The sequence below is a fragment of the Gossypium arboreum genome, chromosome 13 (genome assembly GCF_025698485.1).
Source record: "Gossypium arboreum isolate Shixiya-1 chromosome 13, ASM2569848v2, whole genome shotgun sequence".
NCBI lineage: Eukaryota > Viridiplantae > Streptophyta > Magnoliopsida > Malvales > Malvaceae > Gossypium > Gossypium arboreum.
In genome coordinates, this window is record NC_069082.1 from 2,666,736 (window position 1) to 2,691,848 (window position 25,113).

Below are 25,113 nucleotides of genomic sequence, written 5' to 3' on the forward strand. Positions count from 1 at the left end.
TTGCACCACACCCAAGCCTCATTTTTGGTGGATCTCAAAACCCAGGTACCAAACCCTTACTCAAGAGGTACCAAACCCTTGACGATGAGGTACAAAACCCTTCCTAATTGTGGTACGATACTTGTGGCTCAATAGTCAAATTTTAAAGAAAAAAACTAGACCCCAAAGGCTAAGGTATCGCTACCTCTAGCTCTGCAAGTGCATTTAATGCCCATATTAATGACTCCAATAGCTCAATTCATTCTCTGTCAACACCAAATGGCTATAAAACCATAAGAGAGTATAAATAGAGCCTAAGAACACTCAGAAACTAGACAAGAAACAAACTTACAAAGATCAAGAGCAAAAATCTAATCATTTCTCTTTGTTATTCTTATTTTCACTTGTACACATTTGTGGGTTCATATGTGATTCATTCATCCAAGTGTTGTCTTGTATTGTGACTTGTGAGAGAGCTTAATTGTTGTATATCTATCTTCTTGAGGTGATTATTCATTCTCAACCTTATTTCTCATTTTTGTGAGGGTTTACATAAGGTTTTGGGTAAAAAAAACCTTAAGGGGAAGTGGTTCTATCTTGCATTCTTAAAAGAAAGTGATTAAAGGTTAAACCTTATCCTTGAAAGGTTCAAATTAGTGAATTTGAGAAATCTTTAGTTATGATAAGCTAAGGTAGTGAACGTAGACAATTGAGGCTGACTCACTCTGAATTTTCGTGTCTTTTTTGAATATGTTATATTGAATCCCAACTAATTTGTCCACTTCATGCATACCATTTACATAATAATTGAAATCCCAATCCAAAATTTCAAATTCAAGTTCCCGAATAGAGGGATTAATGTTATAAAATTGTATTTTCTTTAAATATGTTTTGAAAATGACAAGCATACGTAGTCGTAACATAATTTATCTATATCAGTTATTGGATAGGGTAACGCATATCATATCAGGAGACATACTGTTTTATAGGCTTAAGAAACCTTTAGCCGAAAATGAATCTTGTTAAAATTAAAAAAATTTACTAATAATGTATAAAACTAATTATAAATTTATAAGATTTTTCAAAAGAGTTGTCAAACAATATTTTCTATAAATGATTAAGGACAAGTTTAAAAACCAAAATGAAGAAAAGGAAAGAAACAATTTGGAACAAACTGAAACTCTCAAAACAAAATCAAAATAAATAGAAAAGCAGAAATCATCTCTCCCATTGTCTTTTCCCTTTCATTATCAGTTTACGCTTTTACAACTTCAAGGCCTGAGAAGAAACACTCTCTTTCAATCCTCCACCTCATATCTGCCGCCGTCCATTCCGTTGACTTTTTTCTAACGCCAAAATAGTCAAACATCTTAAACCACCTCAAATCAAAAGTTATAAAAGAAGGAAAAAAAAAAAGTAGTTTACAAAAGATCATTGAAACTGAAAATTTCCTGATCCCACAGCCATTGAAGAACAAAAAAGGAAATAAAGAAAGTTGGGCTTTTTTTTGTGTGTCTTAGGAAATAAGAAATTTTCAATATTGAGAAGATAAAGAAGAAGAAGAAGAAAAAGGTACCCTGGACTGTCATGATCAGGTGTTATCGGGTGTATTATAAGAGGCAAGATGATCAACAAAGCCAACGGTATGATTTCTATACCGTCTTCATCGGCGAACGCTCAATCGCCGGGTTTGAAGACTTATTTAAAAACTCCAGAAGGTCGATATAAGCTTCACTATGAAAAGACTTACCCTTCTGGCCTTCTTCACTATTCTCATGGCAAAACTGTTACTCAGGTAAAAAGACTATTTTCGGATTTTAATCAGGACCCATTTTTTATATCACTTCAAATTGGTCTACTTTTTTCAGTATGGGATTTATTTTTGGTGTTTTTTCTGACTTAAATTTCATAATAAGTGAGCATTTCCAATTTATTAGTAAAAAAAGGGTTTTCAAGAAATACCCATATGTTGGAAGCACTGAATGAACATATTTTATTTAGTTATTTTATATATTGATCATTGTGGTCGAAATATTGAATTTTAAGGACTTTAAGTCAAGACTCATATTTCTAGAGTTAATTTTCAGTTTCAGTATTGGTTTTCTTGGATTGTATTTGATTAAGTTTGATTGGCAGGTTACCTTAGCGCATCTGAAAGAGAAGCCAGCTCCATCAACTCCAACAGCTTCATCGTCTAGTTTCACTGCCAGCAGTGGGGTAAAATCAGCAGCAGCGAGGTGGCTAGGTGCGGGGAATGGGAGCCGTGCACTCAGCTTTGTTGGAGGGAATGGTAGTAGTAAAAGTGCTAGCAGTGCTGGCAGGATTGGATCATTGGGTTCTTCGAGTCCGAGTAATTCAATGACTAATACAAATTTTGATGGGAAAGGAACTTATTTAATCTTCAATGTCAGTGATTCTATTTTTATTAGTGATTTGAATTCGCAGGATAAGGTAATTTAGCATATCTCTGTTAAGGTTTTTGATGAATGGGAAGGATTGGCTATGGTGATATCTTAAGAATCATGGTGTTTAATGTAGGATCCAATAAAATCTATCCATTTCAGTAATTCAAACCCTGTATGCCATGCCTTTGATCAGGATGCCAAGAATGGGCATGATTTGCTTATTGGGTTGAATTCCGGTGATGGTAATGCTCTTTAGCTTGTTATAATTTGCAATTTTACTTTCAATGTTTAAATGCCCAAATTTATGGGTTCTATATTCATTATTGTAGTTTATTCAGTGTCATTGAGACAGCAGTTGCAAGATGTTGGAAAGAAGCTTGTTGGGGCACAGCACTACAATAAAGATGGTTCTGTAAATAACAGGCAAGATTTAGATTACTACATCCTTTCTGCATGTTCTTATTTTCTAGAAGTATGACTTTCTGAACCTTTATTCATCATTGGAGTTTTCTTTCTAAATTTACGTGCAAGCTGTTTTGTTTTAGGTTGTTACATGGGTGACTCTTTTAGATTTATACGTTCTAGTTCTTGGATGCTGTAAAGATAGATTGTAAACCCATTTGCTTGGAGCAGGATAATTTTCTATGACATCTTATGAATATGTAGCTTAATTTTCTTCCAAATAGTGCATGTTCAGCTCAGTCCTTTTAATCATTATGAAAATGTCTTTTTTCTGGATTTTATTTTGTTGTCTTACAGGGCTGTTGCCACATTGAGACCTTGTTGTAGAGTGCTTCTTTTGTTTTCTCTGACCTTTTAATATTTCAACTGTAATTTTAGGCTATCAATACTAGAAATATGCTATCGGCAACTGACTTGGTCTTTCACTAAGTTGATTGTTAACCCTGTTACCAATATTGGACTTGTAATTGGCCTTTCTAGAATTTGCTTCCCTCTTGGGCTTCCCCTGAAGATAATTAAAGGACCAATGACTTTTGTGACTAATAGTGGTTTATTTTGAATCGATATTTTTAACTGTGTCGACTCATGAAAAAATAAATTTTATGTTGGCTCCATCTCCTATCTGATTAAAATTTGTTGTCTTCGGCAGTCACTGTACCAGTATTGCATGGATCCCCGGAGGTGATGGTGCTTTTGTGGTTGCCCATGCTGATGGAAATATGTACATATATGAAAAGGCAAGTTTCTAATAATTAAAGAAGGCTTTTTCTGCTTCAGGGAGTTCAACTTACAAAATTTCATGATGTTCTATGCAGTAAGTTATTTAAGTTATTATTATTTCTTTTCTTTTCTTTTCTTTTCTTTTCATTTCATTTTTTTTCCCTCTAGAACAAGGATTGTGCTGGAGATTCTTCATTCCCTGTTATCAAAGACCAAACTCAATTTTCTGTTGCGCATGCACGACACAGTAAGGTACTGGGCAATGTTTTTTTTTGCATGCCTCCTGAAAATTTGTAGTCTTTACCTTAAAACTATCATCTAAAGCTAGAGGCCATTAATGATCCTATCATTTGTATATTTATAGTAGGTGCTGCATAGCTGATATCTTACTTTTCATATTATGTATTTCTAGGTCTTAGCCAGATAACGTTCTCTTTAAATTATGATGCATTTGTTCCTTCTGGATTATACCTGTCTTTTTATTACATTACAGTAAATGCCATGATAGTCTTGATATCGGGCATGATAGGATCTGCCTTGGCACCATAATTGGTATCAGTCTGACTGTTGTTTAACATCATTGAAGAAGCTGTATAAGTTTTCTTCATATCTTTCCATTTATCGTTTTTGTTTGTTGACTTGCCATTATTTACTTGCAGAGTAACCCAATTGCGAGATGGCATGTATGTCAAGGTTCAATTAATAGCATTGCTTTCTCCTCTGATGGGGCCTGCTTAGCAACCGTTGGAAGAGATGGTATCAAGTCAATTTGACACCATTTGGATTTTATGGCTGTTTCATTTTCTAGGTTGTTTGAACTTCAGTTTTTTTCTCTTTTCACATACTGAGTGCAGGTTATCTGCGAGTTTTTGACTATTCAAAAGAACAGCTAGTTTGTGGTGGCAAAAGCTATTATGGTGCTCTACTATGTTGTGCTTGGAGGTGCTCTATTTTTTCTCTCTTTTTTTTTTTTTTTTCCCAAAGAGAACTCTTTAAACTTGTCCATACTTCATTTTCAAGCTGTCACTTTGTATTCTTTTTTGTATAATATCTAAGCTATCACCTTTGGAGAAAGTAGAATTTGTTATTAACCACATACATTGAACAGTATGGATGGGAAATATATTCTGACTGGAGGTGAAGATGACTTGGTTCAAGTTTGGAGTATGGAAGATCGAAAGGTTGTGGCATGGGGTGAGGGGCACAACTCATGGGTAAGATTCTTATTTTGTAGCAAAGGCTTGTTTATTTGTTGCAGATGACAAATGGCTCTATATTCATTTCTTCTAAAATGGTGCCGGCAGGTTAGTGGAGTGGCATTCGATTCTTATTGGTCATCGCCTAATTCAGATGGCACAGGGGAGACTGTCATGTACCGTTTTGGTTCTGTTGGTCAGGTATGTAAATGTTGTGTGTCTGGTAAAAATAATGGCTGTCCTGAATTCTTGACGCCACGTTTTTCCATGGTTATTTCCTGTCGTGTATTTCTGTGGGTTTGTGGAATCAACTTTAGTTCCAGAAATGTCTAGCTTTAACAAGTTATTAATGCCTGATACTATCTTAATGTGGTTGAAGCAACATTTCTAGAGCTAGCTGTTGCCTCTTTCTCTACTTATGATCTCGATGTCTGTTTTTAGGACGGAATAGTGGTGATCTATAGCACATGGAATGACTATTTAGATTGTAAGAAATGTTTGGAGGATTTTAAACATATGAAACTTAGGTCTGCTTCGGTTACTATACATTGTAATTAGGTTCTTGTTTAAACAGCTCTTGAACTGTTAATCTAATGAACATCATTTCTAGGTTAGGATACAAATGTGAAAAAACAGCCAAGACATATTTCAAAGAATAAGGGAATACATCACTTGTACTCTCTGATGACTGTATTTATTTCATTTTTATCGAAATCCGTATATTCATAGAAAAAAATTGGGGTCAAAATGTGCTGTCAGTCCATGTACTTTCACAAAATTAGAGAATTAGCCCCTATACTTTAAAATTAAAAATAATATCCTTACTGTTTTTATTTAAAAATCTTAATCCAATCCAACTGTTAACACCGTTAGCATTGTACATCAAATTTTGTCTAACTTGGCATGTTTATTTTCTATCAATCATATGCCGCTTCATAAGAGAGCAGCTTAATCAGCATGCCAAATTGACAAATTTTTGTAAAAAATACTGACGATATTAATGATGGTCATTGGATTAGGATTTTTAGAACGATAAAGTAAGAGACTTTTAATTTTTTAAGTATAGGGATTAAATCTCAAAATTTACCCAAGTACAAGAACTGTGTCCACATTTTAACCAACATTTTGTAGTCAAAGAGCACGGCTGGGGAAAGGCAGAAAAAGGAGAAAAGCAAACACACACACCCCACACACAAGTAGGTCTTTCTTTTCCGTTGAGGGGGAAATACTAGATCTATCAATTTCGACCCTAACCCACAAACCAGATATGATTAGCCCAAATCCAAACCTGAGCCAAGTGCCAACCCAGTTTGACCCTAAAAAGTCAACAACTCGAACCCAAATGACATGATCGAGACTATCTGACCCAAAAAGCCTGACCGGCAAACCCGAATGTCTTGAACCCAAAACAACCTAAACTTGAAACTGACCCAAACCTGAAAATTTTAAAACTTGAATTAAGCTGATTCAGATTGACCTGAACCAAAACCAATCCATCCTGCCCAATTGATAGGTCTAGGGAATACTAAGTGCAGGTTTTAAGCATTAATACGTTAGAATTTGGAAATTAGGAGGCTTCTTAATAAACTTGATGAACCTTTTGTATTTTCCTTCCTTAAAATATAAAAAAGGTGTCGTTCATCTGCAGTGTGTGCCCATCACATCTCATTACTGCCTCCATTGTAGGATACACAATTGTTATTGTGGGACCTGGAAATGGATGAAATTGTTGTGCCATTGCGTCGATGCCCTCCTGGTGGATCTCCCACTTACAGCTCTGGATACCCTCCTGGTGGATCTCCCACTTTCAGCACTGGGAGCCAGTCTTCCCACTGGGACAATGTATGCCCTCTGGGTACCCTGCAACCTGCCCCAAGCATTCGAGATGTTCCGAAAATTTCACCACTTGTTGCTCATCGTGTTCATACCGAACCTCTCTCAGGCTTGATTTTTACCCCGGAATCTGTACTTACTGTTTGTCGACAGGGGCACATAAAAGTCTGGATGAGACCCAGTGGTGCAGAAAGCCAATCAAGCAACAGTGAAACTGTATCCAGTTCCAAGGATAAACCTTTAGTTTCCAACACACTTGGCAGTACTAGCCATAAACAATGACCAGCCATCAATAAATGGATGGCAAAGAATAAAGTTCCGCCTTTGTAATGGAATTGCAATGAGGTTAACCAACTGAATTCATCGTATATTGAAGGACAAAAAAGCCATTGACAGAGCCAAAGAGGTATGGAGGAAGGAAGAACTTCCATTGTAAGTAGAAACGGCTACTTCTAGAAACATATTTAGGATACGATAGGAATCACATGAAGTTTGCTCCTTTAAGATTTGTAATATATCTTAGAGGTGCATTTGAGTGATTATTTATGATCGGCGATTCATCATCACCACTACAGTATGATTTTTGTTGGATCATAAGGCCCTCCAGAAATAATAATAATAATACTGATGTTGAACATGCAGATAGCTTCATGAAAATGAAGTGGGTCAAATTTGTCCTGAAATCTTGGCAGATGATTTGGTTGAAACATAAGATTTTACTGTTATCATGAGCTTCAAACGAGTAAAAATCTCTTACCTAAAGCTATATATTTTGTTTCTCCTGATATAACTACAAAATCCAATAGTTTCTTTTATTTGCATGTTTTTGTATTGTCCAAAATAAACAGTGAACTGCTACATAGGCTTCAACAGCAACACAGGACGCTATTTACAGTCTCGGTTTATAAAAATTCCAACATCTATAGTATCATCTCTATTTATATTCTTTCCTATGTCTCTTCTGGACAATCTCTTTAATACTATTTACGATAGAATCTTCACTGGTTTCTTTTATTTGCTTACAACTTCTTTGCTTCTTCACATGAAAACATGGGTCTTATAAATTGGATAATCATTTTGTAATTGATACACTAAATTGGATAAGTCTAGAAGCATGTACTCTGTTTCAACTTTTTTATTCTTTAGACCTTGTTTATATTCTTACATGGCCAAGCTCAGCCGAATGTAGAAGTGTTTATGGGCTAAGTTTGAATTAGGTTTAAGTATAATATTAATATATTTTATATTTGTTTAAGTCTAATTTAACCTGAAATATGAGTTTATATTTGTAAATAGTTAATCGAACTTATTTTAAGCTCACTCATATTATTTTGCAAAAAAATTTAAAATATATATTTATATTATTTTTAATTTAATATTTTTATTTATTAAAATTTTATATAGTGATTTCAACTTTTTTAATGTTTAAATTATAGTATTATAGGTTTAATTTTTATGGTTTATAAATTACATAATATATAAAAATAATATACTATAAAACATTACATCTTATAAAAAAGTTGGATTGGGCTTGATTTGAATGTTTAAGCCCAAGTTTGATTTATATTGTCTAATTTTCTTGTTTGAACCTTTTTTGGGTCTAATATTTTTATTCAAATATTTTAAATTTCAAGCAAACTTTTAGTCTTAGACAAGTAACTTGATTCATGATAGTTTAAAAGTGGGCTTGAATAACCAATCGACCTCTGACTTCGATGATGAATGGAATGGACCTTCGTGGCTTTTGCTTAAGAAAAAATAATCTCACTTACTTCAACAATAAAAACAATTAAAAATGATCATAAAAATAAATGATTCAACCTAAAATGATCTGAAATGAAAATTTCAAAATACTTTAAAACTCGAATTAGTTTGATGAAGGGCTGTCTTGGGACAATAAGACTGAAGGAGGGGGGAAGGAGTTTGTTAGTTTGAAATGCAGTGGTGGGCAGCTACAACAAGAAAGATCAAAGCTTGTTGCTGGGCCAAGCATATAGGAAGATGAAACAGTTTAAGGTAGTCTGAAAATTAGGTTCAATGGACCGACAAAGGTGGATCCTAAATCGTACCATGTCAGTCTCTCACTGCAATAAACAATAGAAAGTGCCGAAAAACATGTGGGCAGGGGTCCCATAGCCCACGCTCTTAGTCAGAAAAAAAAATACAAATCAGTTGTGAATTGTGATACACCTTCATAATTGATTAGTGTGCCCCCTTCCACACAGATTAGAAACTTCCTATACCTGCCACGTAATCCCAACAACACGTCACCGGAGCATCTTCCTCTTGGTCGGTCCCACTCATTATCTTGCTGAGCTGCTAATGGTGAGAGATCCCAGATCTATCACGTTTTTCATTGCTTCAGCTATTAAAGTCTGACCTCTTTGACACTTCACTTCATGAAGTACAAGCTCCTTTCTTTGGAAAAGAAATCCCCACTCAAAGTTTTCTTTCTTTTTTCCTTTGTTTCAAATTTTCAATCAAAGGTTGACAACCCAGATTGAGATTGAAGCTAATTCATCAAAGGATGTAATGTAGCGTAGTTAAAGATTGAGTATTGGAGATGTTTCCAGGGGGGGAATGAGGAAATATTGTTAGAAATGAAGTCAAGAAAAAGGGTTCCAATGAAGGTATGGTTAAGTGCTCAAAGATCAACAGGTCTCCTCGTGGGTGGAAATCACACATCCTCCAGGTTTTGCACTCGCTAAATTTGGTTTCTTGGTATGTGTTGGCTTCAAATTTCTCTTGGTTTCTCATATTTTGATATTGGATCTTCCTTGCTACTACTTGAGTTTCAAAGTGTCAAAAAAAGACAATGGATATTAAGACCTTTAAGTTGATGATATTTCATGGGTCTTTAGGGATGCGTGTGCTTTTACGCGCTTTCATGGTTGCTGCTGCTTTGTCGGTTGTTCCTTTGCTGCAAATCATCTCTGGTGCCGGTCCAGATATATTGTATACCCTTTCTGCTTCGGCAAGCTGTGCCATTGGAACCGGTTCTCCAACCTCAACTATGTTCCCTGGCAAATTTTTGTTCTTCAAAGTTTGGGGTTCATTTGGACCGGTTCAATGCGAGGAAAACAAGAACTTGACAACCAGCGTGGTTAAAGAGCTAATGGAAAAGCAAATTTTGAGTTACAATGCAAAAGCTCTTTGTGTGGGTAAAGGCTCAATGTCAGCTGTTATGGCATTGAAAGACTTGGGATTCAGTGATGTTACTGGGGTTTATAGGCACCCTTGTTTCTCTCTCAAGCATAAGAAATTTGTTTATGAGCTTGATTATGAGGACAATTCTTATGATTTTGTGATATCTAGGGACTTAGATAAGGCTTCAGCCCCTGCTATGCTGGTGCTTGAGGTTGAACGTGTTCTTACTCCTGGTGGGATAGGGTCCATGCTTGTTGGTCGTAGTGGTAGCTTGATCAGGTCTGTAACTCCAATTTCTTCCTTATTGAAAGCTTCCAGTGTTGTTCATGTTGATTACGTGAATGGCTTTGCATTGATTGTATTCAAGAAGAAACTCAAAAACGGCACTTACTTCGAGCAGTATCGGCTACCAGCCGATTGTCGGTCTATGGCAAACACCAAACCTATATTGGATAACATTGAGCCTCTTTTGGAGAAGAGGCCAGTTGGATTTGAGAAAACTATTGCTTATTTGCCTGAATTTGTTAACATTTCTCATAAGCAACGTATGGTGTATATTGATGTTGGGGCAAGTGAGCATTTGAATTCTAACGTTACAGATTGGTTCTTGCCATCTTATCCCGTGGATCGAAAAGCATTCCATGTTTATTTCATCGATCACAATACTTCAGTGATGCTATCTTATGTCAACAAGCCTGGTATCAACTTTGTTTATTATCCTAGCCTTGCTGGAAATAGAGCTACATCCAATTCTGAGGCTTCCATTGATTCTGATGATTCCGATCCGTATGTTGAAGACGAAGGATTCGACTTCCTTCTTTGGATTAAAGAAACAGTGCAAAATGCAGACTTTGTGGTTCTGAAGATGAATGCAGGGGAAGTGGAGTTGAAAATTCTCTCAGATTTGTTTGAAAGTGGAACCATATGCTCCATTGATGAGCTATTCCTGCACTGTTCCAACCAAGCGGTGAACAGAGATTGGATGGATCTCTTCAAGTCCCTTAGAGGAACTGGTGTTTATGTCCATCAATGGTGGGGAGATCAGTGACCACCATTGACATGGTGGGACTCTGTTTCAGATTAACTATCTTGTTTGAGTCATGAGTCAGTCTATGTATCCTTATGGTGGTTGAGCATTATAGCTATAAAATAAGCAGCCACTAGGGTCTCTACTTTCCTTAATAAAAAGTTCGCAAATTATTTGTGTGCTTATTGCTTAATTACCCTCTTCTGTTTTCTTCATGGTAGTTCCTTTCTTTTTTCTTTTTTGTGTTGCATGTGGACTTTTTGCAGTAAAGTGCTAACATAATTGCAGTAAAAAGCCAAAGTGAACAATGATTTAAGAGAGGAGGATGACCTTAGGCAACATTACTAATATCCCATTTACACTTTGAACATAAAAGTTACAAAGCTTTTAAATATATATTTGATTTCCTTCTTTTATGGAAAGAGAATATATATATACAAAATTACCAGAAAAATATTATATACAAAATTTACAATTTACATTGCTGATTCAAGGAATTTTTTTTTTTCTCAACCTCTCATGGATGAAGCAGTTCAATTGAACCACCATAGTTCTAACAAAAGTCAATGAAAGCATTCCTTAGATAGCTATGAAATCTAAAAAGAATTCAAATGGTATATTATGCAAGGTCATCATATTCCTCTGCAACATCTTCAAAAGTGGTTTCCAAACCTGGAGAAGATGAAGACTTTTCTGGGTAAATGATGGGAGCTGGTGCTACTTCCATGCAGGAACTCCTTTGCTTGCTTTCCTTAGCCATTGAAAGTCTTTAATGAAGAAGGATCAATTGATTAAAAGAAGGGTTAAGACAATGAAATACCTCTCTTCCTCCTAATCCAAAGAAGAAGAGAGATGTTAAAAAAATCTGGGGAAGACCTTCAAAAAACAAAAGACCCTTCTGATTTTTAAGGTTCTAAAGAGAGAAACAAGGAATCAATTGAGATTTGTGAAGAATGAAACAGCTTTAAATAGACAGCTTAAACAGAGTAGTTGAGTCATAGATCAAATATAGAAGAGTCCCCGGAAACCAAGGACATGTTGGAGAGCAATGAAATTATTTCACCAAAATTGGTATTCTACCAGATCAACAACAAACGCTGATTCCAAGGTAATTTTTAGCAGTCAAACCCCAAAAATAGAAAAAAAATTGACTTCAAGATGATCAATCTTGCTAGTTGAAATGCATGCTAGATGTCAATCTAAGCAAATACCACATTGAAACCAATGAAATAAACATCATCAATTCCCTTAGATTATCACATTCTAAAAGAATTTATAGGCATTAATATCAACAATCCATCAAAACAGAAGCAAGGTAAGTGCAGTTGAAAAATGCATTCATCAAAATTGAAATTTTCATCCAAGTATAAAGTTCCACAATAAGCAAAATTCAGAACATAAGCTCACCAGCTCGACAATTTTCTTAATCATTAAACCCCCAGGAAACTTAATCATTATCATCTTTTTAACAACTACCTAAAAAACTTATAAAACACAAACTTTTGAAAAGAAAACAATTAAGTAAAGCAAAAGAGAAAAACCCAGTTTCTTTCATTTGGTTTTACTCCAAGGGAACATCAATTTCCCCATCAGAGATCTCCTGCTGCAGATCTTTGGGATCTTTCCCATCAACCGTACACCCAACGGAAACACAAGTTCCCAAAATCTCCTTCACGGTTCCTCTCAGGTCCTTAGCCATGGATCTAGGCTTCATGACTTTCGCGATCTCGATCACATCATCAAGGCTAATATTGCCATTATGCTTAATATTCTTCGTCTTCTTACGATCCCTTTCAGGCTCTTTCAACGCCTTGATGACCAGAGCGGCGGCGGATGGGACTACAGTGACTTTAGCTTGCCGGTTCTGGACAGTAAGCTTGACGGTGACGCGTAAGCCCTTCCATTCCTTGGCGGTTTCCTTAGCGATGTCTTCACCAATTTTCTTGGGGGAGAGACCCAAAGGACCGATTTTGGGTGCGAGTGAACTGGCTGCTCCGACTTCACCGCCGGTGACTCGCACGAATACGTCGACGACTTGGGTTGGGTCGAACTTCGGCGGCATGTTTAGGGTTCGGAATTTGAGAGGAGAGAAACTGGGCTTTTTGGGCGGCGGCGAAGCGGAAATGAGAAGACTGTTGAGGGGTTTAACGGAGTAGAAAATTAGGGCTTTAGGGTGTCAAAAAATGTTAGGCCGTTGAAATATCGAAGAGTCTTTGACGTGTCTATTAGACCCAAAAACAAATAACATTGGTTTGGAGGTAATATTGACCTAATTAATTCGAGTTTTTAAGGATGATTTTGGGTTGAAAATAGAATTTGATCCAAATAGGTGAACACCCAATGTATAAAAGGTACCAAGTAATGGAACTATCAATATTATCAGAGCCTATAAGGCAATAATGCTAGGTTGAGAGAAAAGGGGGAAAACAAGTAATTTATAATTTCATGGTTGCTTTCCCTCAAAGATCCAAATATAGTACTTTAGAAATGGAGAAAAATACATTAGCTTAGGAACCCTAGCAAAACTGATCTATTTACATGCTGGTGCAATTGCCAATACAACAGATAGAAAATGGCTGCACAATGCTATAACAAAGAAGTACAATCAATGGGATGCCAATGACCAGAAATTCATTAGAAACGACGGAGACATGGCGAACCAGCTGATGAAAGCCATTGCTGTGGCGGTCTCAAATCTAGTGCAGTGGTTCAAAGCACATTTATCGAGATCGTTGCCAATCAGAACTGTGATTCCAGCTGATGCACAAGCTGCAGCGAATGTAAGGGTCGATGTGATCTGCATCAAGACATCACCGGTTTTATTCAACTAGCAAGTTAACTAAACATTCCCACCCAGAAAAACCACCAAAGCTAAACCGCTAAAGATTTTAAAATGGCAAACTAGCATGTGCATTGAGAGCCTATAGCTTTGGACATGGATACTTCATGGAAAATGAATAGTAGAGATCGGAGTAACATACGTAGCATGTGCATTGAGAACAATAAATGTGATGAACACTGTCAGATCATCAGTTCTATATAGCTATGTCGTGAATGCAGAGTAGATAATGCTTTTGCCCACAGATGGAAGTTTCATTTGCAAAATCAGAATAACTACTCCTTAGTGAAATATACAGCAACGAGGCTTAATAAATTAATAGTATAAGGCCACTTTCTTTAAAGATTAAAGTTTTTAGATCCTTGTTCTCTATTAAAAGATATCTGTATGAACAGAAAAGGTAAAATGCAGGAGCGACCTTCATGTCGAGCTTCAGTTTTAATAACTTTTACTCTAAAGAACACGAAGAGGTTTTGGGTGTATAAATTTGACCTGCATACTTGATGTAATGAAAGAAGCCCAAAGGAAACATTGGTTAATGAAACCAAATCATAGCTCCCATCAAACTGAAACTCAACTTTAGGTAACAAGTGATGGCCTTATAAATTTATGCAAAGATAAAGAGTTAAACCAGTGAAAAAATGGCAAACAAAAAAAAAAAAAGGAAATAATGTAATGATAAGTTTTGTTGCAGAACCTGTATGCTCGATTAAAAGTCTCTTACCCCATCACCAATGGTGAACAAGCGGATTGCTCTGTAGTTCCTCAGGCTCCGTTTCACCAAAAGGGCATATATATCAACAAATGCAAGAGACAAGCTCCACAAACTTTGCAAGCCAACAGCAAGAACAAGGTAGCTGATGCATTGGAATCATCAAATATTCATGTTACAAATAAGACTAAAAATCATGAAATTATCATCTCAACTAAAAGAGATCAACAGTTTCGTTGAAACTATCTCGTAATCTCAGATTGTAAACCCAAAAAACAGCATAGTTTTGTCACCAACTTAGGCATGGTACTAATCCTCGCATTTTCGCTAACCTAACATACACTTTAAACAAAGCTTAATATACACCCATGAAAGCAAGTAACTAACAGATGGAAACAAAAGTCCAGAATTTATATGGCCAAAGAGAATAAAGCTATCCGTGTTTTATAGGGAAACAAACATATAATCGTTTAACCTGCAAAAAGAAAGAATGCTAAACTATAGCATCTTTTTACTAGTATCAAGCATCAAAGTAAAATCCGAAACTTCTTAGAAGAAAGCCTGTGGAAAATACCTAAATGATATACATTCAGCTCTAAATTGCCAATTTCTACCTCATCATCTTATACAATTATGTGCTCATAACAGTTTGATTTAATCCCAAAAGTAAGGGTATTCTTGATCCACAACCACACTGATCATCAAAGTCTTAACATTAGTTCAAGTGTGTTACAAACATCAGGTCAAAATATGTCATCAGTCCCCATACTTGAATGAAGTTTGAGATTTAGTTCATGTACTTAAAAAGTTCAATGCTCTTAATATTTTTATTTGAAAATCTCAGTCCAACAGCTGACATTATTGGCACTTTTTGTCAAAATTTACCATCAAAGATACAATCATACCAACTTCAAAAGCAAATCATTATGAACTCTATAAGCATACCTTACAGTAAGCAAATTTTGAAGGGCAATACTGCTGGTGTCCACGATTGGACTAGAACTTTTAAATTGGAAAAGTAGGATTTAGTTTTTAACTTTCAATCTCAAACTTCGTCTAGGTACCGAGAACCGGTAGCATATGTTGACCCAAAAATTATTATCAACATAACAATTTTCCCATATATCAGATTGAAAGATTAGAATTTTATAGAAAAACTTAAAACAAAGGAGTTCTAGTCGATTATAAAGCTAAAACTATAATCATAATAGGTTGGTGATGATCAAAGCAAATAAATTGAATGTCACTTTCGTTAGCTCAAGTTTACACTCTATTGGTAGAAACCGGAATTTACAATGTGAAAGATCAGAACACAAAATGAAACTAAAAAAGCCTCACTAATAAATTGAATACAACATAAAATAAAAAACCAAAGAAAGGGAAAAGATCGAAAGATTAGAATCGAAAAAAAAAAGGGGTTAATTACCCAAAACTTAAGCATCAGAGTTCTATAGAAAAATTTAACTTAAAATTAGGAAGTGTTGAGTACAAAGATAAAATGATAATTATAAAACTTTGGTGGTGATCAAGGCACTTTCATTAGCTCAAGTTTTGCACTCTATTGGTAGAAACTGGAATTCACAATGAAAAAGATCAGAACATAAATCAAGCTAAAAAAAAGGCTCACAAATAAATTCCATATAACATAATAGAAAACCCAAGGAAAGAGAAAGATTGGAACATTAGAAACTAAAAGGAAATGGGGTTAATTACCTAAAAGCTGTAGCGGAGCGGAAATCACTGGTGGTGGCCATTACGGAGACGGAAATAATGGCGAAAACGAACTGAGAAAGACGAAGAAAAAGGCCACCTTTAGTCCCGGGCATGCCTTGAACGTCCTTCATCCTCACTCTAGGACCATGCACCGCAGCCTCCGTCAACGGTGGAGCCTCCACCGGGTGCACCGTCGGACGGCTGAGGCTCATTGCTTTTCCCCTTTTTTTAAATAAAGAAAATATAGGATTTTTAATGAAATGGATGGAGCAAAGCTCTAATTTGTCATTGTATCGTGAAAATGGAAGTTTTAGGGGGGGGGGGGGATGTGGGTTGAGCTCCCCGTGTCTTGAACGAACGAACGAATTGTGCTAACTAAGCTCTCACTTTAGCTGACTTTACTCATTAAAGTCAATGGGGGATAGTACGGTGTTGAATCTGAGCCGTTAGTTTGGTGAAGAGTGGGCCTAGTGTTTCGTTTACGGACCTGATCATGAAATCATTAAACCCGCATTCATTCTCTTACTTCAGGCCTGCAACTTGGAAATAGTCACCACTGGTTATCAACTCCCAACTTTACAATCAACCTCCACTGCGAAAATTGTTTTACGGGTAAAATTAAAATTTAATTTTATAATAATAAAAATATAATTTTCACCTTTTAATTTTTAAAAAATAAATTAAATTTTTATAACTTTAGATATTTTTATTATGCTAAGTAATATTATATTTTAATAATGTTATTATTAAAAAATAATATTTGATGATCGATAGTGGAATTTTTAAACTTTACAAGAGATTGATAAATGTTTTAAAGTTACTTATGAAATAAATAAAGTATATTATTAATATACTAAATACTAACTCTGATGTGATTTCCTATGAATTAATTTGAAAAATTATTTATTTTGAAAGATCATCTTGAATAGGTTTAAAGGTTGATGAAAAAAAAAAAAAGTTAATAGAAATCGTAACCCATAGCACTTGAATATTTTACGAAACCGGAAATATAATCAAACTCGACCTGCGTAAATTTGACAAATGCTAAAACCTTGGTATAATAAAGACACCACACTTCGGGGTGGTAAACAAAGTGATAAGTTAAAGGGAAAACGCCACAAGTTCAAAAAGTTTGATAAGTTTGGTGAAGTCACTTAAGAACCTTGGAGAGAAAATTCTCACAATATTGTTTTATATTCAAAAATGGTGCCACCGAAATATCTTACAAAGCTATTTATAGATTCCAAGAATGACTACTCAAATTCGGCATAATGATGTTTATATTAGCACTTAAAACGTTCACACATAAACATAAACTTGTTCACATTTGACATCAAAATGTTCACACACTAGGAATTAAATTCGCTTCATGCTTGATGTTTGGTGCATGTTTTGGCCGAATAAATGTAGTGTCTCTTCACTTGGGCATTCATGCATGCTTAGCTAGGAAGTATTCGTCCAATTCAATGTAGGTGCAGCCCTTTAATTTCCAAAAATCCCCCCTTGGCCGAATGGATTTTGCATGGCTCATGCATCACTTAAATTGAAGCTTTAACGTGCCTTGAATACATGAATGGGCAGCATAAATCTCTTAAATTCTTCCCCTATTTTGGTTAATGTAAGTGCTGGTTGAATGGCCGATTTAATGAGGCACATTTTCCTTGCTTGTTCATGAACTCTTCCTCATTAAGGAATGCAGGAAGGCATGAACTTGGCCCTCTCATACGAACACTCATGTATTTTCATAATGGCTGAATCTTGAACATTCTAGAAGCTCTCCTTGTGCATGTATTTGGAAAATGAATAGTCAATCTTGGGATACCAATCAGACACCTACAACAAATATAAATATCCATCAAACTTTGTAATTCATTCCAAAATTCGGCTAAGACAAAGAACTAAAGAATTAAACACTTGATCCTTGATTCCATACGCATGAAATTCAAGTTATCTATATATGATGGACACAAACACATGCACACAACTAAAACATATCAAATGCCACAAGCTAGACACCATGTGATAATTTACACATGCACACATGCTAAAGATAATTATAAACTTAGGAAACACAAAATCCATATAAAAACATGCATGAATACGTGGAATTAAATTAAAAATACAAGCTTATTAAAATAAATTTAGGTTTAATAGCCTTTAAAATTAGCATGATTAAATCAATTGGGCCCATAAAGAATTCATCCACAACTTGATTGATTTGAATCAGCATGGGAATTGGGCTCGACCCAACTTGCGGATGACTATTTAGACTTGATTCCAACATATTTGCATAAGCCTATCGAAACCTTCCATAAAAGTAAGTCTTTAGATCACATCAAACTCATATTTAAATTAATCTTATTTTGTAAACCAACCACCCAAAATACACAATTACATTACCCTTCACACAAAATGGGTTGAAAATTAAAAGGTTAAAGGGTATTGGAATTTTGTGTGAGAGAGATTAATTTTATTTTGAATGGTTTAATTATTGGGTTAGTATTTAGTGTATTGCTAATGTATTTTTTATTTCACAAAGTCTTAAAATTATTATATATATATTTTAAATATTTTTTATATCCTTATAGGACACTTGTAGGCCTGTTTATGGGTCGGGCCATTCTAAAAGTGAGAAGTTTTGGGTAAAAAATAAAAGCCCAAAAAATGAGTTTGGACAAAAAATAATGTCTGTTTAAAAAACGGGCTAGGTTTCGAGTAAAGCTTTTTGGCCCAAGCCCGACCCATCCCAAATATGCAAAAAAAGAAAAAAACTCCTGGTTTTCTTTACTATTTTCTTGCTGTTTTTTTACTATTTTGTTGCTATTTTCTTGTTCTTTTCTTACTATTTTACTATAATTTCACTATTGTGTTGCTAATGTTTGAATATTATATAACTCTTGTTTTATTATTAATTTTGTTACTATTTTAGAGGCATCCACTTGTTAAGTTACACTTATCTTAGTGTTATTTAAGTATATATATATTTTTAATTTGTTTGGAAAAATTTATTTTAATGTTTTTAGTATTTTTTATGTATTATTTTTTAAAAATTATATAAAAATAATAATATAAAAAATTAATACAGGCAAGTCGAGCTCGGGTTTTAGTATTTTTATCTGGATCGAGTCTGAGCAAAATTTTAGATTCATTTTATTGGGCCGATCTGAGCCTGAGCCTAGCAAATAGGCTTAAAATTTTAATTGGTCCCAACCCGATTCATAGATACTTCTAAACACTTATCAACCTTTTAACTTACCTACGATTCATAGATACTTCTAAACACTTATCAACCTTTTAACTTACCTACGAAGTCTAAATACTATAATGGTACCAAATATTATTCTTTAATCATAAACTCCATTCTTTTATTTTACAAAATACAACAATCTCTACTATTTTGGTTTTACAACAACCACTGCTACTTTAATTTCACAATTTTTTACTTTATAAAAATTAAGAATTTATTCCTATTGATAAGATTGTTAAGCATTATCATTAATTATTTATATACAAATAATTAGCAAAAATTAGTGGTTTAAATGAATTAACTTGTTGAAATATAAGAAAGTGAAAATGGATAGAAATGAATGATTTTAAATAAATGCAAAAGTGTGAGATAAAAAAGGAGATGAAAGTCAAGTGCTAACCCCTAAGGAAGCCATTTGGAACCACTTCCTTATATTTCTTCACGTCCTTGCTTTAGACTCGCCAACTTACTATTTTTCCTTTTTCCTTAATTATTTTCTTTCAAGTTGACAATGGTTCTTTATTCATTCTTGTGTCTTGTTTTTTTCTTCATGGTTTCAAGGTTGTCCATTTTAAGAAACAACAAAACATAATGGCAATTTTGAGGTTGGGTTCTAAGTCTGAAGCATTTCATCGTGAAGGTAATTCTTGGTAAGCATTTTTTTTGCTAAAAAAAAAAAGTGGGTTTTTGCTATTTTATAAGTTTCTGCATTAAACACTGTTGACTTTTGGTGTGCAATTCTTTAAGGTTGTGTACTATGCATGCATTAATCGTATTCTTGATAGCACTGTAAATTTTAACATAATTTGATAAATAATTTGAATTTGACCTAAAATCCTAGACAAATCTCGGTCTGTGTCAGACATGTTATAAGTAGAATGTCTTGTTAATGAGAGCCTTATCTTCAAACACGGTGCGTTGGATTATGAACAATCATTGAACTAAAAGGCACAATGAGACGGTAAGAACGTACGGACTTACCGCAATGTTGGGATTCATGGATCTGGATTATGGTTATTTTCTTTTCAGGATCTGTACATCTGGACTTCCTAGTGATGTTAACATTAACATTGGTGAAATGTCTTTCCAGCTCCATAAGGTGTGTTATTTCATCTATATTTTGTCTTTGAAATGGATGCTGAGTTGATTCGATCTCGACACCAATTTGCAGTTTCCATTGCTTTCGAGAAGTAGATTACTAAGGAAGCTTATTGAAGAGTGTCCTAATGGTGATGGAGCAAGTTTTAGTCTGAGGCTTGATGATTTACCTGGTGGAGCTATAGCTTTTGAGCTTATATCCAAGTTTTGCTATGATGTTAAGATAGAACTCAATGCACAAAACGTAGTTAGTGTTCGTTGTGCTGCAGAGTATCTCCATATGACCGATGAATATGGAAAAGGGAATCTCATCTCGCAAACGGAGTCTTTCCTTAACGAATTGCTCGGCAATTGGGCGGATTCAATACGAGCTCTTGAAGCATGTGAGGAAGTTATGGCACATGCTGAAGACCTTCACATTGTGTCCAGGTGCATTGATTCGTTGGCAACCAAGGCTTGTGCAGATCCATGTTTATTTGGCTGGCCTTTGGCGGGACGCAAGAGCAATCAAAGTCCTGAAACCACCAGCTTATGGAACGGAATATCGACCATGACCAAGACGAAACCTACGAGTGACAACTGGTGGTACGAAGATGTAACGTTCCTTAGTTTACCACTATATAGAAGACTTATTTTAGCCATTGAATCAAGAGGAATGAGGCCTGAGAGCATTGCTGCATCAGTGGTATACTATGCTAGGAGGTATCTGCCCTTGATGAATCGACAATCGAGTTTCGACGATGCAAACCCCGGGCCAAATATTCTGAACCCTTCAGAATCCGGTCAAAGGGCTCTCTTGGAAGAGATTGTGGGGTTAATTCCTAACAAGAAGGGAGTCACATCAACCAAGTTTCTCATTAGACTCCTTCGTACGGCTATGGTACTGCATGCAAGTCCATCGTGCCGGGAAATTTTGGAGAAGAGGGTTGGATCACAGTTGGATCATGCTTCACTTGTTGACTTGCTCATACCAAATATGGGTCATTCTGAGACCCTTTACGATATAGACTGTGTTCAGAGGATACTTGATCATTTCTTCTTAGAAGAGCAGGCTGCGGCTGTAGCAACTCCGGATAACATAGTTGAGGAGGGGCAATTAACGAATGAATCCAATTCAATGGCGCCAATGACAACGGTGGCTAGGCTGATAGACGGATTTTTAGCTGAAGTAGCACCGGATGTTAATTTCAAGCTTCCGAAGTTCGAGGCTCTTGCTTCTAGCATCCCGGATTATGCAAGACAGCTTGATGATGGCCTCTATCATGCCATTGATATGTATTTGAAGGTAGTATTATCTCCCCTGGTTTCTATATTTCAATGTTGTTAATTCTTAAAGGGGTCCAGTCCCTGATTCGTTTTACATATTTCGCATTTGCAGGCACATCCATGGATTACGGATCCCGAGAGAGAGCAACTATGTAGACTGATGAACTGTCAAAAGCTCTCATTGGAAGCGAGTACACATGCAGCCCAGAACGAGAGGCTACCGCTTCGAGTTATTGTCCAAGTACTCTTCTTCGAGCAACTACGACTTCGTAAGTCGATTTCTGGATGGTTTTTCGTCTCTGACAATCTCGAAAACTCAGCAAATCCCAGTGGAAACGTTGGACTCAAGAAAGACGGGTCTCATCATGCAACCGATGGCGAGGATGATGTGACGCATCGAGTTTCCGAGCTCGAAAAGGATTGTTCGGGTATGAAAGAGGAGCTTCGGAAGCTGGTGAAGTATAAGAGAAGTTGGAAGAATTTCACTAGAAGGTTAGGATTTAGTAAGTCACAATCTTGTTGCTCAAAAAGATCGAAGCCTTCGAATCTAAGAGCAATCCCCCCATCAACTGTAAACAGATAACAAAATTGTGAAAATATTGAGGTAGTGGCAACTGAAACTTTGTCAACTAATTGAAAAACTTTGTTTAATTTCTGGCATATAAATGCAACAATATCTTCATTGTTTTTGTAGAACAATATATAAATGCAACAAAATTTCTCTCTATTTTCTCACCATCTTTCGTATTTCAGTGTATTGTTTTCGTCCATTCAAAACGTAGAGCTAAACAGAGTCTTAAAGAAAATGACATGGATCTACACATTAAAATTTTCATTAATTTTTTAGAAGTTTATTTTATCCCACGGACCAACACTTTTTAAGAATTTTAATTAGCTTTGTGGATCACTCAATTCTTTTTTTTTTCTCCCTTCTGTAGTTACTTGATTATTGGACAACCAGAGTAATCTAATGGAGAAAATGAAAGGACTGTTATGGAGCCAGTGTATGAAAGCTTCATTGATGAAACTCGGTATCTCAGAAATGGGGAAAACAATCTCAAATAAGGCATTATGATCATGGGATATTTTGATCCCGAGAGAATAGCCTGGAACTGCACAAGGGGAGCAGTTTAGTTTAGAAGAAAAGAAGAAATAAATACATAAAATGTGTTCATCAAGAAAGAATTAATAATCGTTTTTTGCAATGTTCTAGCAAGGAGGAAGATCCATTGGTGGTGGTATAATAGACTCTTCCGGTGACTTCCCGTTCTCGACCACAAAGGCCATCTTTAGACCCCACATTGTATGCAGCTCCAAGTGACAATGCATAAACCAAACTCCTGCAAATTAGTCCAAAAAGCCTGAGTAAGTTCGATAAGCTCCAAAACTATTTATTGAAAGGGTCATATATGTGAGAAATTACCTGGATTATCAGCTCTGAATCTTATAGCTGTCCATCCTCCGGTTGGCACTCCAACTGTGTTTCTCTCCAGGGGATCGACGAGGTTGAACTTAGCAGGGTCTTTGGAGGGATTGAAGTTCCCAATACCACTTCCGACAACGAAAAAATTGAAACCGTGAAGATGGAATGGGTGTGACTCCACCGTGAGGAGGTTTGTATCCTGTAATACCAGCTCAACGGTGGAATTGAAAGCCACCTTGCTGAGCCTTGTTCCTAATGAAGTGCCAAGGTTTGCTGTAAGTGGAGCACCAGTGTAGTTAAATGGGACCGGAGGTTGGTCGGGGAAGTCAGTTTTAAATACTCCTTTGATGTTGAAATAATGAGCCTGTAGAAGACCAACCTTTGGCATCACAAAGGTAATGTTGTTCAATGAAGCTGTGAGTTGTGTACCATTTTGACAACTTGAACATGGGTTTGCACCTAAACCAATTGTGTAAAATAGATGGCGGTCGACTTTTAGTGGGACTTTTGCCGGGAATTGTGGGGTATTTAGGCTTTTAAGTCTTTTGTTATAGCTCAGGGCCACATTGGTGTTGTTTGGTGCAGGCAATTTGGGCATGGATGGAATAACCGTCTTCGGGATGTCTTTGTAATGTAGAATTGCTGTAACAGTTTTGTTATCCACGGGAACTGGTGCATCCATGAAAGGCCTGGCTGCCATGAAATATCGACTTGGAGGTTGATCTGCTTTGATTAGAACATTGGTAGTTTGACCTGGCGCGATTAGGATGACCCTGGTTGTGAAGGGCTTGGTGTAGACAGCATCAATCTCTACCACAGTCATGTTATGACCCGCGATCGTGAAAAACAGTTCATCATTGAGTGCAGCGTTGATAATCCGTAACAAGTAAGTTTTGCCTGCCTCAACCTCCATCGAGAAGGTATCTAAAATTGAAACAAGTCACATTGCATAACATTAGCATAATTCTTGAAGATGATCATTTCTTAAAAATTGTTCTTTTTGGTCTAAACCACGAAGCTAAAACTTACGTTTCAACGAACACGGAAAGAGTGACCCTGGTTTCCCATTAATCGTATGAGCATCAGACGTTGGTGGTGGCAACCCCATTTTATTGGCTCCGTTTACAAGTGTTTCAACGTCTGAATTCCACCACTCCCCTGCATATAAAAATTAGGCTGTTAGATACTCCATTTCTCTATATCAAAGAACTTTGAAATATTAGTGACTTTAACCCCATTACAAACCTAGGATTATCTCAGTTTCTCTATGAGGTTTAGGGAATGGAAACATTGTTCCTTCTTTCGGCATAATGACAATGGCACCATAGACCGTAGCTCGTAGCCACAAAATATGTGCATGCCACCATAATGTTCCTCGTTGTCCTGTGACATTAAAGTCGTAGGTGTAACTATGTCCGGTCTTGATAGGGCATTGTGTTATGTATGCAGGTCCATCAGCCCAACCATTACGAAATTGCTTTAACCCATGCCTGGATATAAACATAAACAATAAGTTGATTCAACCATTTCCATATGTTGTGCATAACGATAGGTTAGAGATGGATGTAAAAGACATACCAATGAATGGAAATGTTATATTTTGCATAGTTGGTAAGCTTGACGAGAACTCGATCGCCTTCTCGAGCATAAATGGTTGGTCCTGGAAATCTTCCATTCACTGTGACAATTGGTTTTGCATGGCAAAGCCTGCTTACATTCTTGACTCTTATCTGAACCCAGAAGTACAAACAAAGAGTTAGATAAAGCCCTTAACCCTTCTGAAAATTATAATAAAAAAAAATAGAAAACCCACATCAAATTGATACTTCCTCACTGCAGCTTCAGCTGGAAAAGTCAGAAACCAAGCAAAGCAGAAAATGCAGAGAAAAAATGACCCAAAGCAACTATCAAGCTGCATTGCCATTTTTTTGTAAATGCTTATGATTTTTTTTTTTTTGTGTCTGTGTATGTGTGTGCTGGAACTGAAAGAATCACATTGATACTTATAGTGTTAGAAACATAAGGTTGGTTAATATAAAGTGTTGG

At 36.0% G+C, this 25,113-nt stretch overlaps 6 protein-coding genes across 7 annotated transcripts; 3 read left to right on the forward strand and 3 right to left on the reverse strand.

Moving 5' to 3' along the window:
* Positions 1 to 1,068: 1,068 nt before the first annotated feature.
* On the forward strand, positions 1,069 to 7,357 carry LOC108464060 (probable catabolite repression protein creC). Its single transcript, XM_017764141.2, has 11 exons — positions 1,069 to 1,774; positions 2,116 to 2,430; positions 2,518 to 2,626; positions 2,714 to 2,807; positions 3,496 to 3,583; positions 3,735 to 3,818; positions 4,226 to 4,322; positions 4,421 to 4,508; positions 4,675 to 4,780; positions 4,871 to 4,963; positions 6,449 to 7,357. The coding sequence occupies exons 1-11, from the start codon at positions 1,604 to 1,606 to the stop codon at positions 6,875 to 6,877; spliced, it is 1,674 nt and encodes a 557-aa protein (XP_017619630.1). The 5' UTR covers positions 1,069 to 1,603; the 3' UTR covers positions 6,878 to 7,357.
* A 1,448-nt stretch (positions 7,358 to 8,805) lies between these two features.
* LOC108464061 (uncharacterized) lies at positions 8,806 to 10,962 on the forward strand. 2 transcript variants are annotated; one of them, XM_017764145.2, is made up of 2 exons: positions 9,215 to 9,316; positions 9,457 to 10,962. In XM_017764145.2, the coding sequence occupies exon 2, from the start codon at positions 9,459 to 9,461 to the stop codon at positions 10,788 to 10,790; it is 1,332 nt and encodes a 443-aa protein (XP_017619634.1). In that variant the 5' UTR covers positions 9,215 to 9,316; positions 9,457 to 9,458; the 3' UTR covers positions 10,791 to 10,962. The 2 variants fall into 2 exon arrangements, with proteins under 2 accessions (XP_017619632.1, XP_017619634.1); XM_017764143.2 differs by having other exon boundaries at positions 8,806 to 10,962.
* Positions 10,963 to 12,094: 1,132 nt separating this feature from the next.
* On the reverse strand, positions 12,095 to 13,162 carry LOC108464480 (60S ribosomal protein L12-3-like). Its single transcript, XM_017764798.2, has one exon. It carries the CDS (start codon positions 12,829 to 12,831, stop codon positions 12,331 to 12,333), a length of 501 nt encoding a protein of 166 aa, XP_017620287.1. The 5' UTR covers positions 12,832 to 13,162; the 3' UTR covers positions 12,095 to 12,330.
* Positions 12,095 to 16,419, reverse strand: LOC108464478 (CASP-like protein 5A1). Its single transcript, XM_017764797.2, has 3 exons — positions 16,034 to 16,419; positions 14,333 to 14,465; positions 12,095 to 13,566 (listed from the first exon to the last, which is right to left on the reverse strand). Exons 1-3 carry the CDS (start codon positions 16,243 to 16,245, stop codon positions 13,375 to 13,377), a joined length of 537 nt encoding a protein of 178 aa, XP_017620286.1. The 5' UTR covers positions 16,246 to 16,419; the 3' UTR covers positions 12,095 to 13,374.
* A 3,327-nt stretch (positions 16,420 to 19,746) lies between these two features.
* Positions 19,747 to 22,351, forward strand: LOC108463423 (BTB/POZ domain-containing protein At5g03250-like). Its single transcript, XM_017763365.2, has 4 exons — positions 19,747 to 19,930; positions 20,310 to 20,379; positions 20,452 to 21,663; positions 21,757 to 22,351. Exons 1-4 carry the CDS (start codon positions 19,872 to 19,874, stop codon positions 22,225 to 22,227), a joined length of 1,812 nt encoding a protein of 603 aa, XP_017618854.2. The 5' UTR covers positions 19,747 to 19,871; the 3' UTR covers positions 22,228 to 22,351.
* A 284-nt stretch (positions 22,352 to 22,635) lies between these two features.
* LOC108463086 (laccase-11-like) lies at positions 22,636 to 25,078 on the reverse strand. The gene is made up of 6 exons (XM_017763025.2): positions 24,881 to 25,078; positions 24,646 to 24,797; positions 24,313 to 24,557; positions 24,097 to 24,225; positions 23,068 to 23,991; positions 22,636 to 22,984 (listed from the first exon to the last, which is right to left on the reverse strand). Exons 1-6 carry the CDS (start codon positions 24,989 to 24,991, stop codon positions 22,854 to 22,856), a joined length of 1,692 nt encoding a protein of 563 aa, XP_017618514.1. The 5' UTR covers positions 24,992 to 25,078; the 3' UTR covers positions 22,636 to 22,853.
* Between the last annotated feature and the right edge of the window lie 35 nt (positions 25,079 to 25,113).

Excerpts from the sequence above, each read along its gene's own strand:
- LOC108464060 (XM_017764141.2), top strand. The coding sequence starts at position 1,604 with ATGATCAACAAAGCCAACGGTATGATTTCTATACCGTCTTCATCGGCG. Across the intron at positions 2,627-2,713 it reads TGGGTTGAATTCCGGTGATG|TTTATTCAGTGTCATTGAGA; the intron begins GTAATGCTCTTT and ends TCATTATTGTAG. Across the intron at positions 4,509-4,674 it reads CTACTATGTTGTGCTTGGAG|TATGGATGGGAAATATATTC; the intron begins GTGCTCTATTTT and ends TACATTGAACAG.
- LOC108464061 (XM_017764143.2), top strand. The coding sequence starts at position 9,411 with ATGGATATTAAGACCTTTAAGTTGATGATATTTCATGGGTCTTTAGGG.
- LOC108464480 (XM_017764798.2), bottom strand. The coding sequence starts at position 12,831 with ATGCCGCCGAAGTTCGACCCAACCCAAGTCGTCGACGTATTCGTGCGA.
- LOC108464478 (XM_017764797.2), bottom strand. The coding sequence starts at position 16,245 with ATGAGCCTCAGCCGTCCGACGGTGCACCCGGTGGAGGCTCCACCGTTG. Across the intron at positions 14,466-16,033 it reads CGCTCCGCTACAGCTTTTAG|CTACCTTGTTCTTGCTGTTG; the intron begins GTAATTAACCCC and ends CCAATGCATCAG. Across the intron at positions 13,567-14,332 it reads TGTTCACCATTGGTGATGGG|ATCACATCGACCCTTACATT; the intron begins GTAAGAGACTTT and ends GTCTTGATGCAG.
- LOC108463423 (XM_017763365.2), top strand. The coding sequence starts at position 19,872 with ATGGCAATTTTGAGGTTGGGTTCTAAGTCTGAAGCATTTCATCGTGAA. Across the intron at positions 19,931-20,309 it reads CATCGTGAAGGTAATTCTTG|GATCTGTACATCTGGACTTC; the intron begins GTAAGCATTTTT and ends TTTTCTTTTCAG. Across the intron at positions 21,664-21,756 it reads CCATTGATATGTATTTGAAG|GCACATCCATGGATTACGGA; the intron begins GTAGTATTATCT and ends TCGCATTTGCAG.
- LOC108463086 (XM_017763025.2), bottom strand. The coding sequence starts at position 24,991 with ATGGCAATGCAGCTTGATAGTTGCTTTGGGTCATTTTTTCTCTGCATT. Across the intron at positions 24,558-24,645 it reads TATAACATTTCCATTCATTG|GCATGGGTTAAAGCAATTTC; the intron begins GTATGTCTTTTA and ends GTTTATATCCAG. Across the intron at positions 23,992-24,096 it reads CTTTCCGTGTTCGTTGAAAC|ATACCTTCTCGATGGAGGTT; the intron begins GTAAGTTTTAGC and ends TTTCAATTTTAG.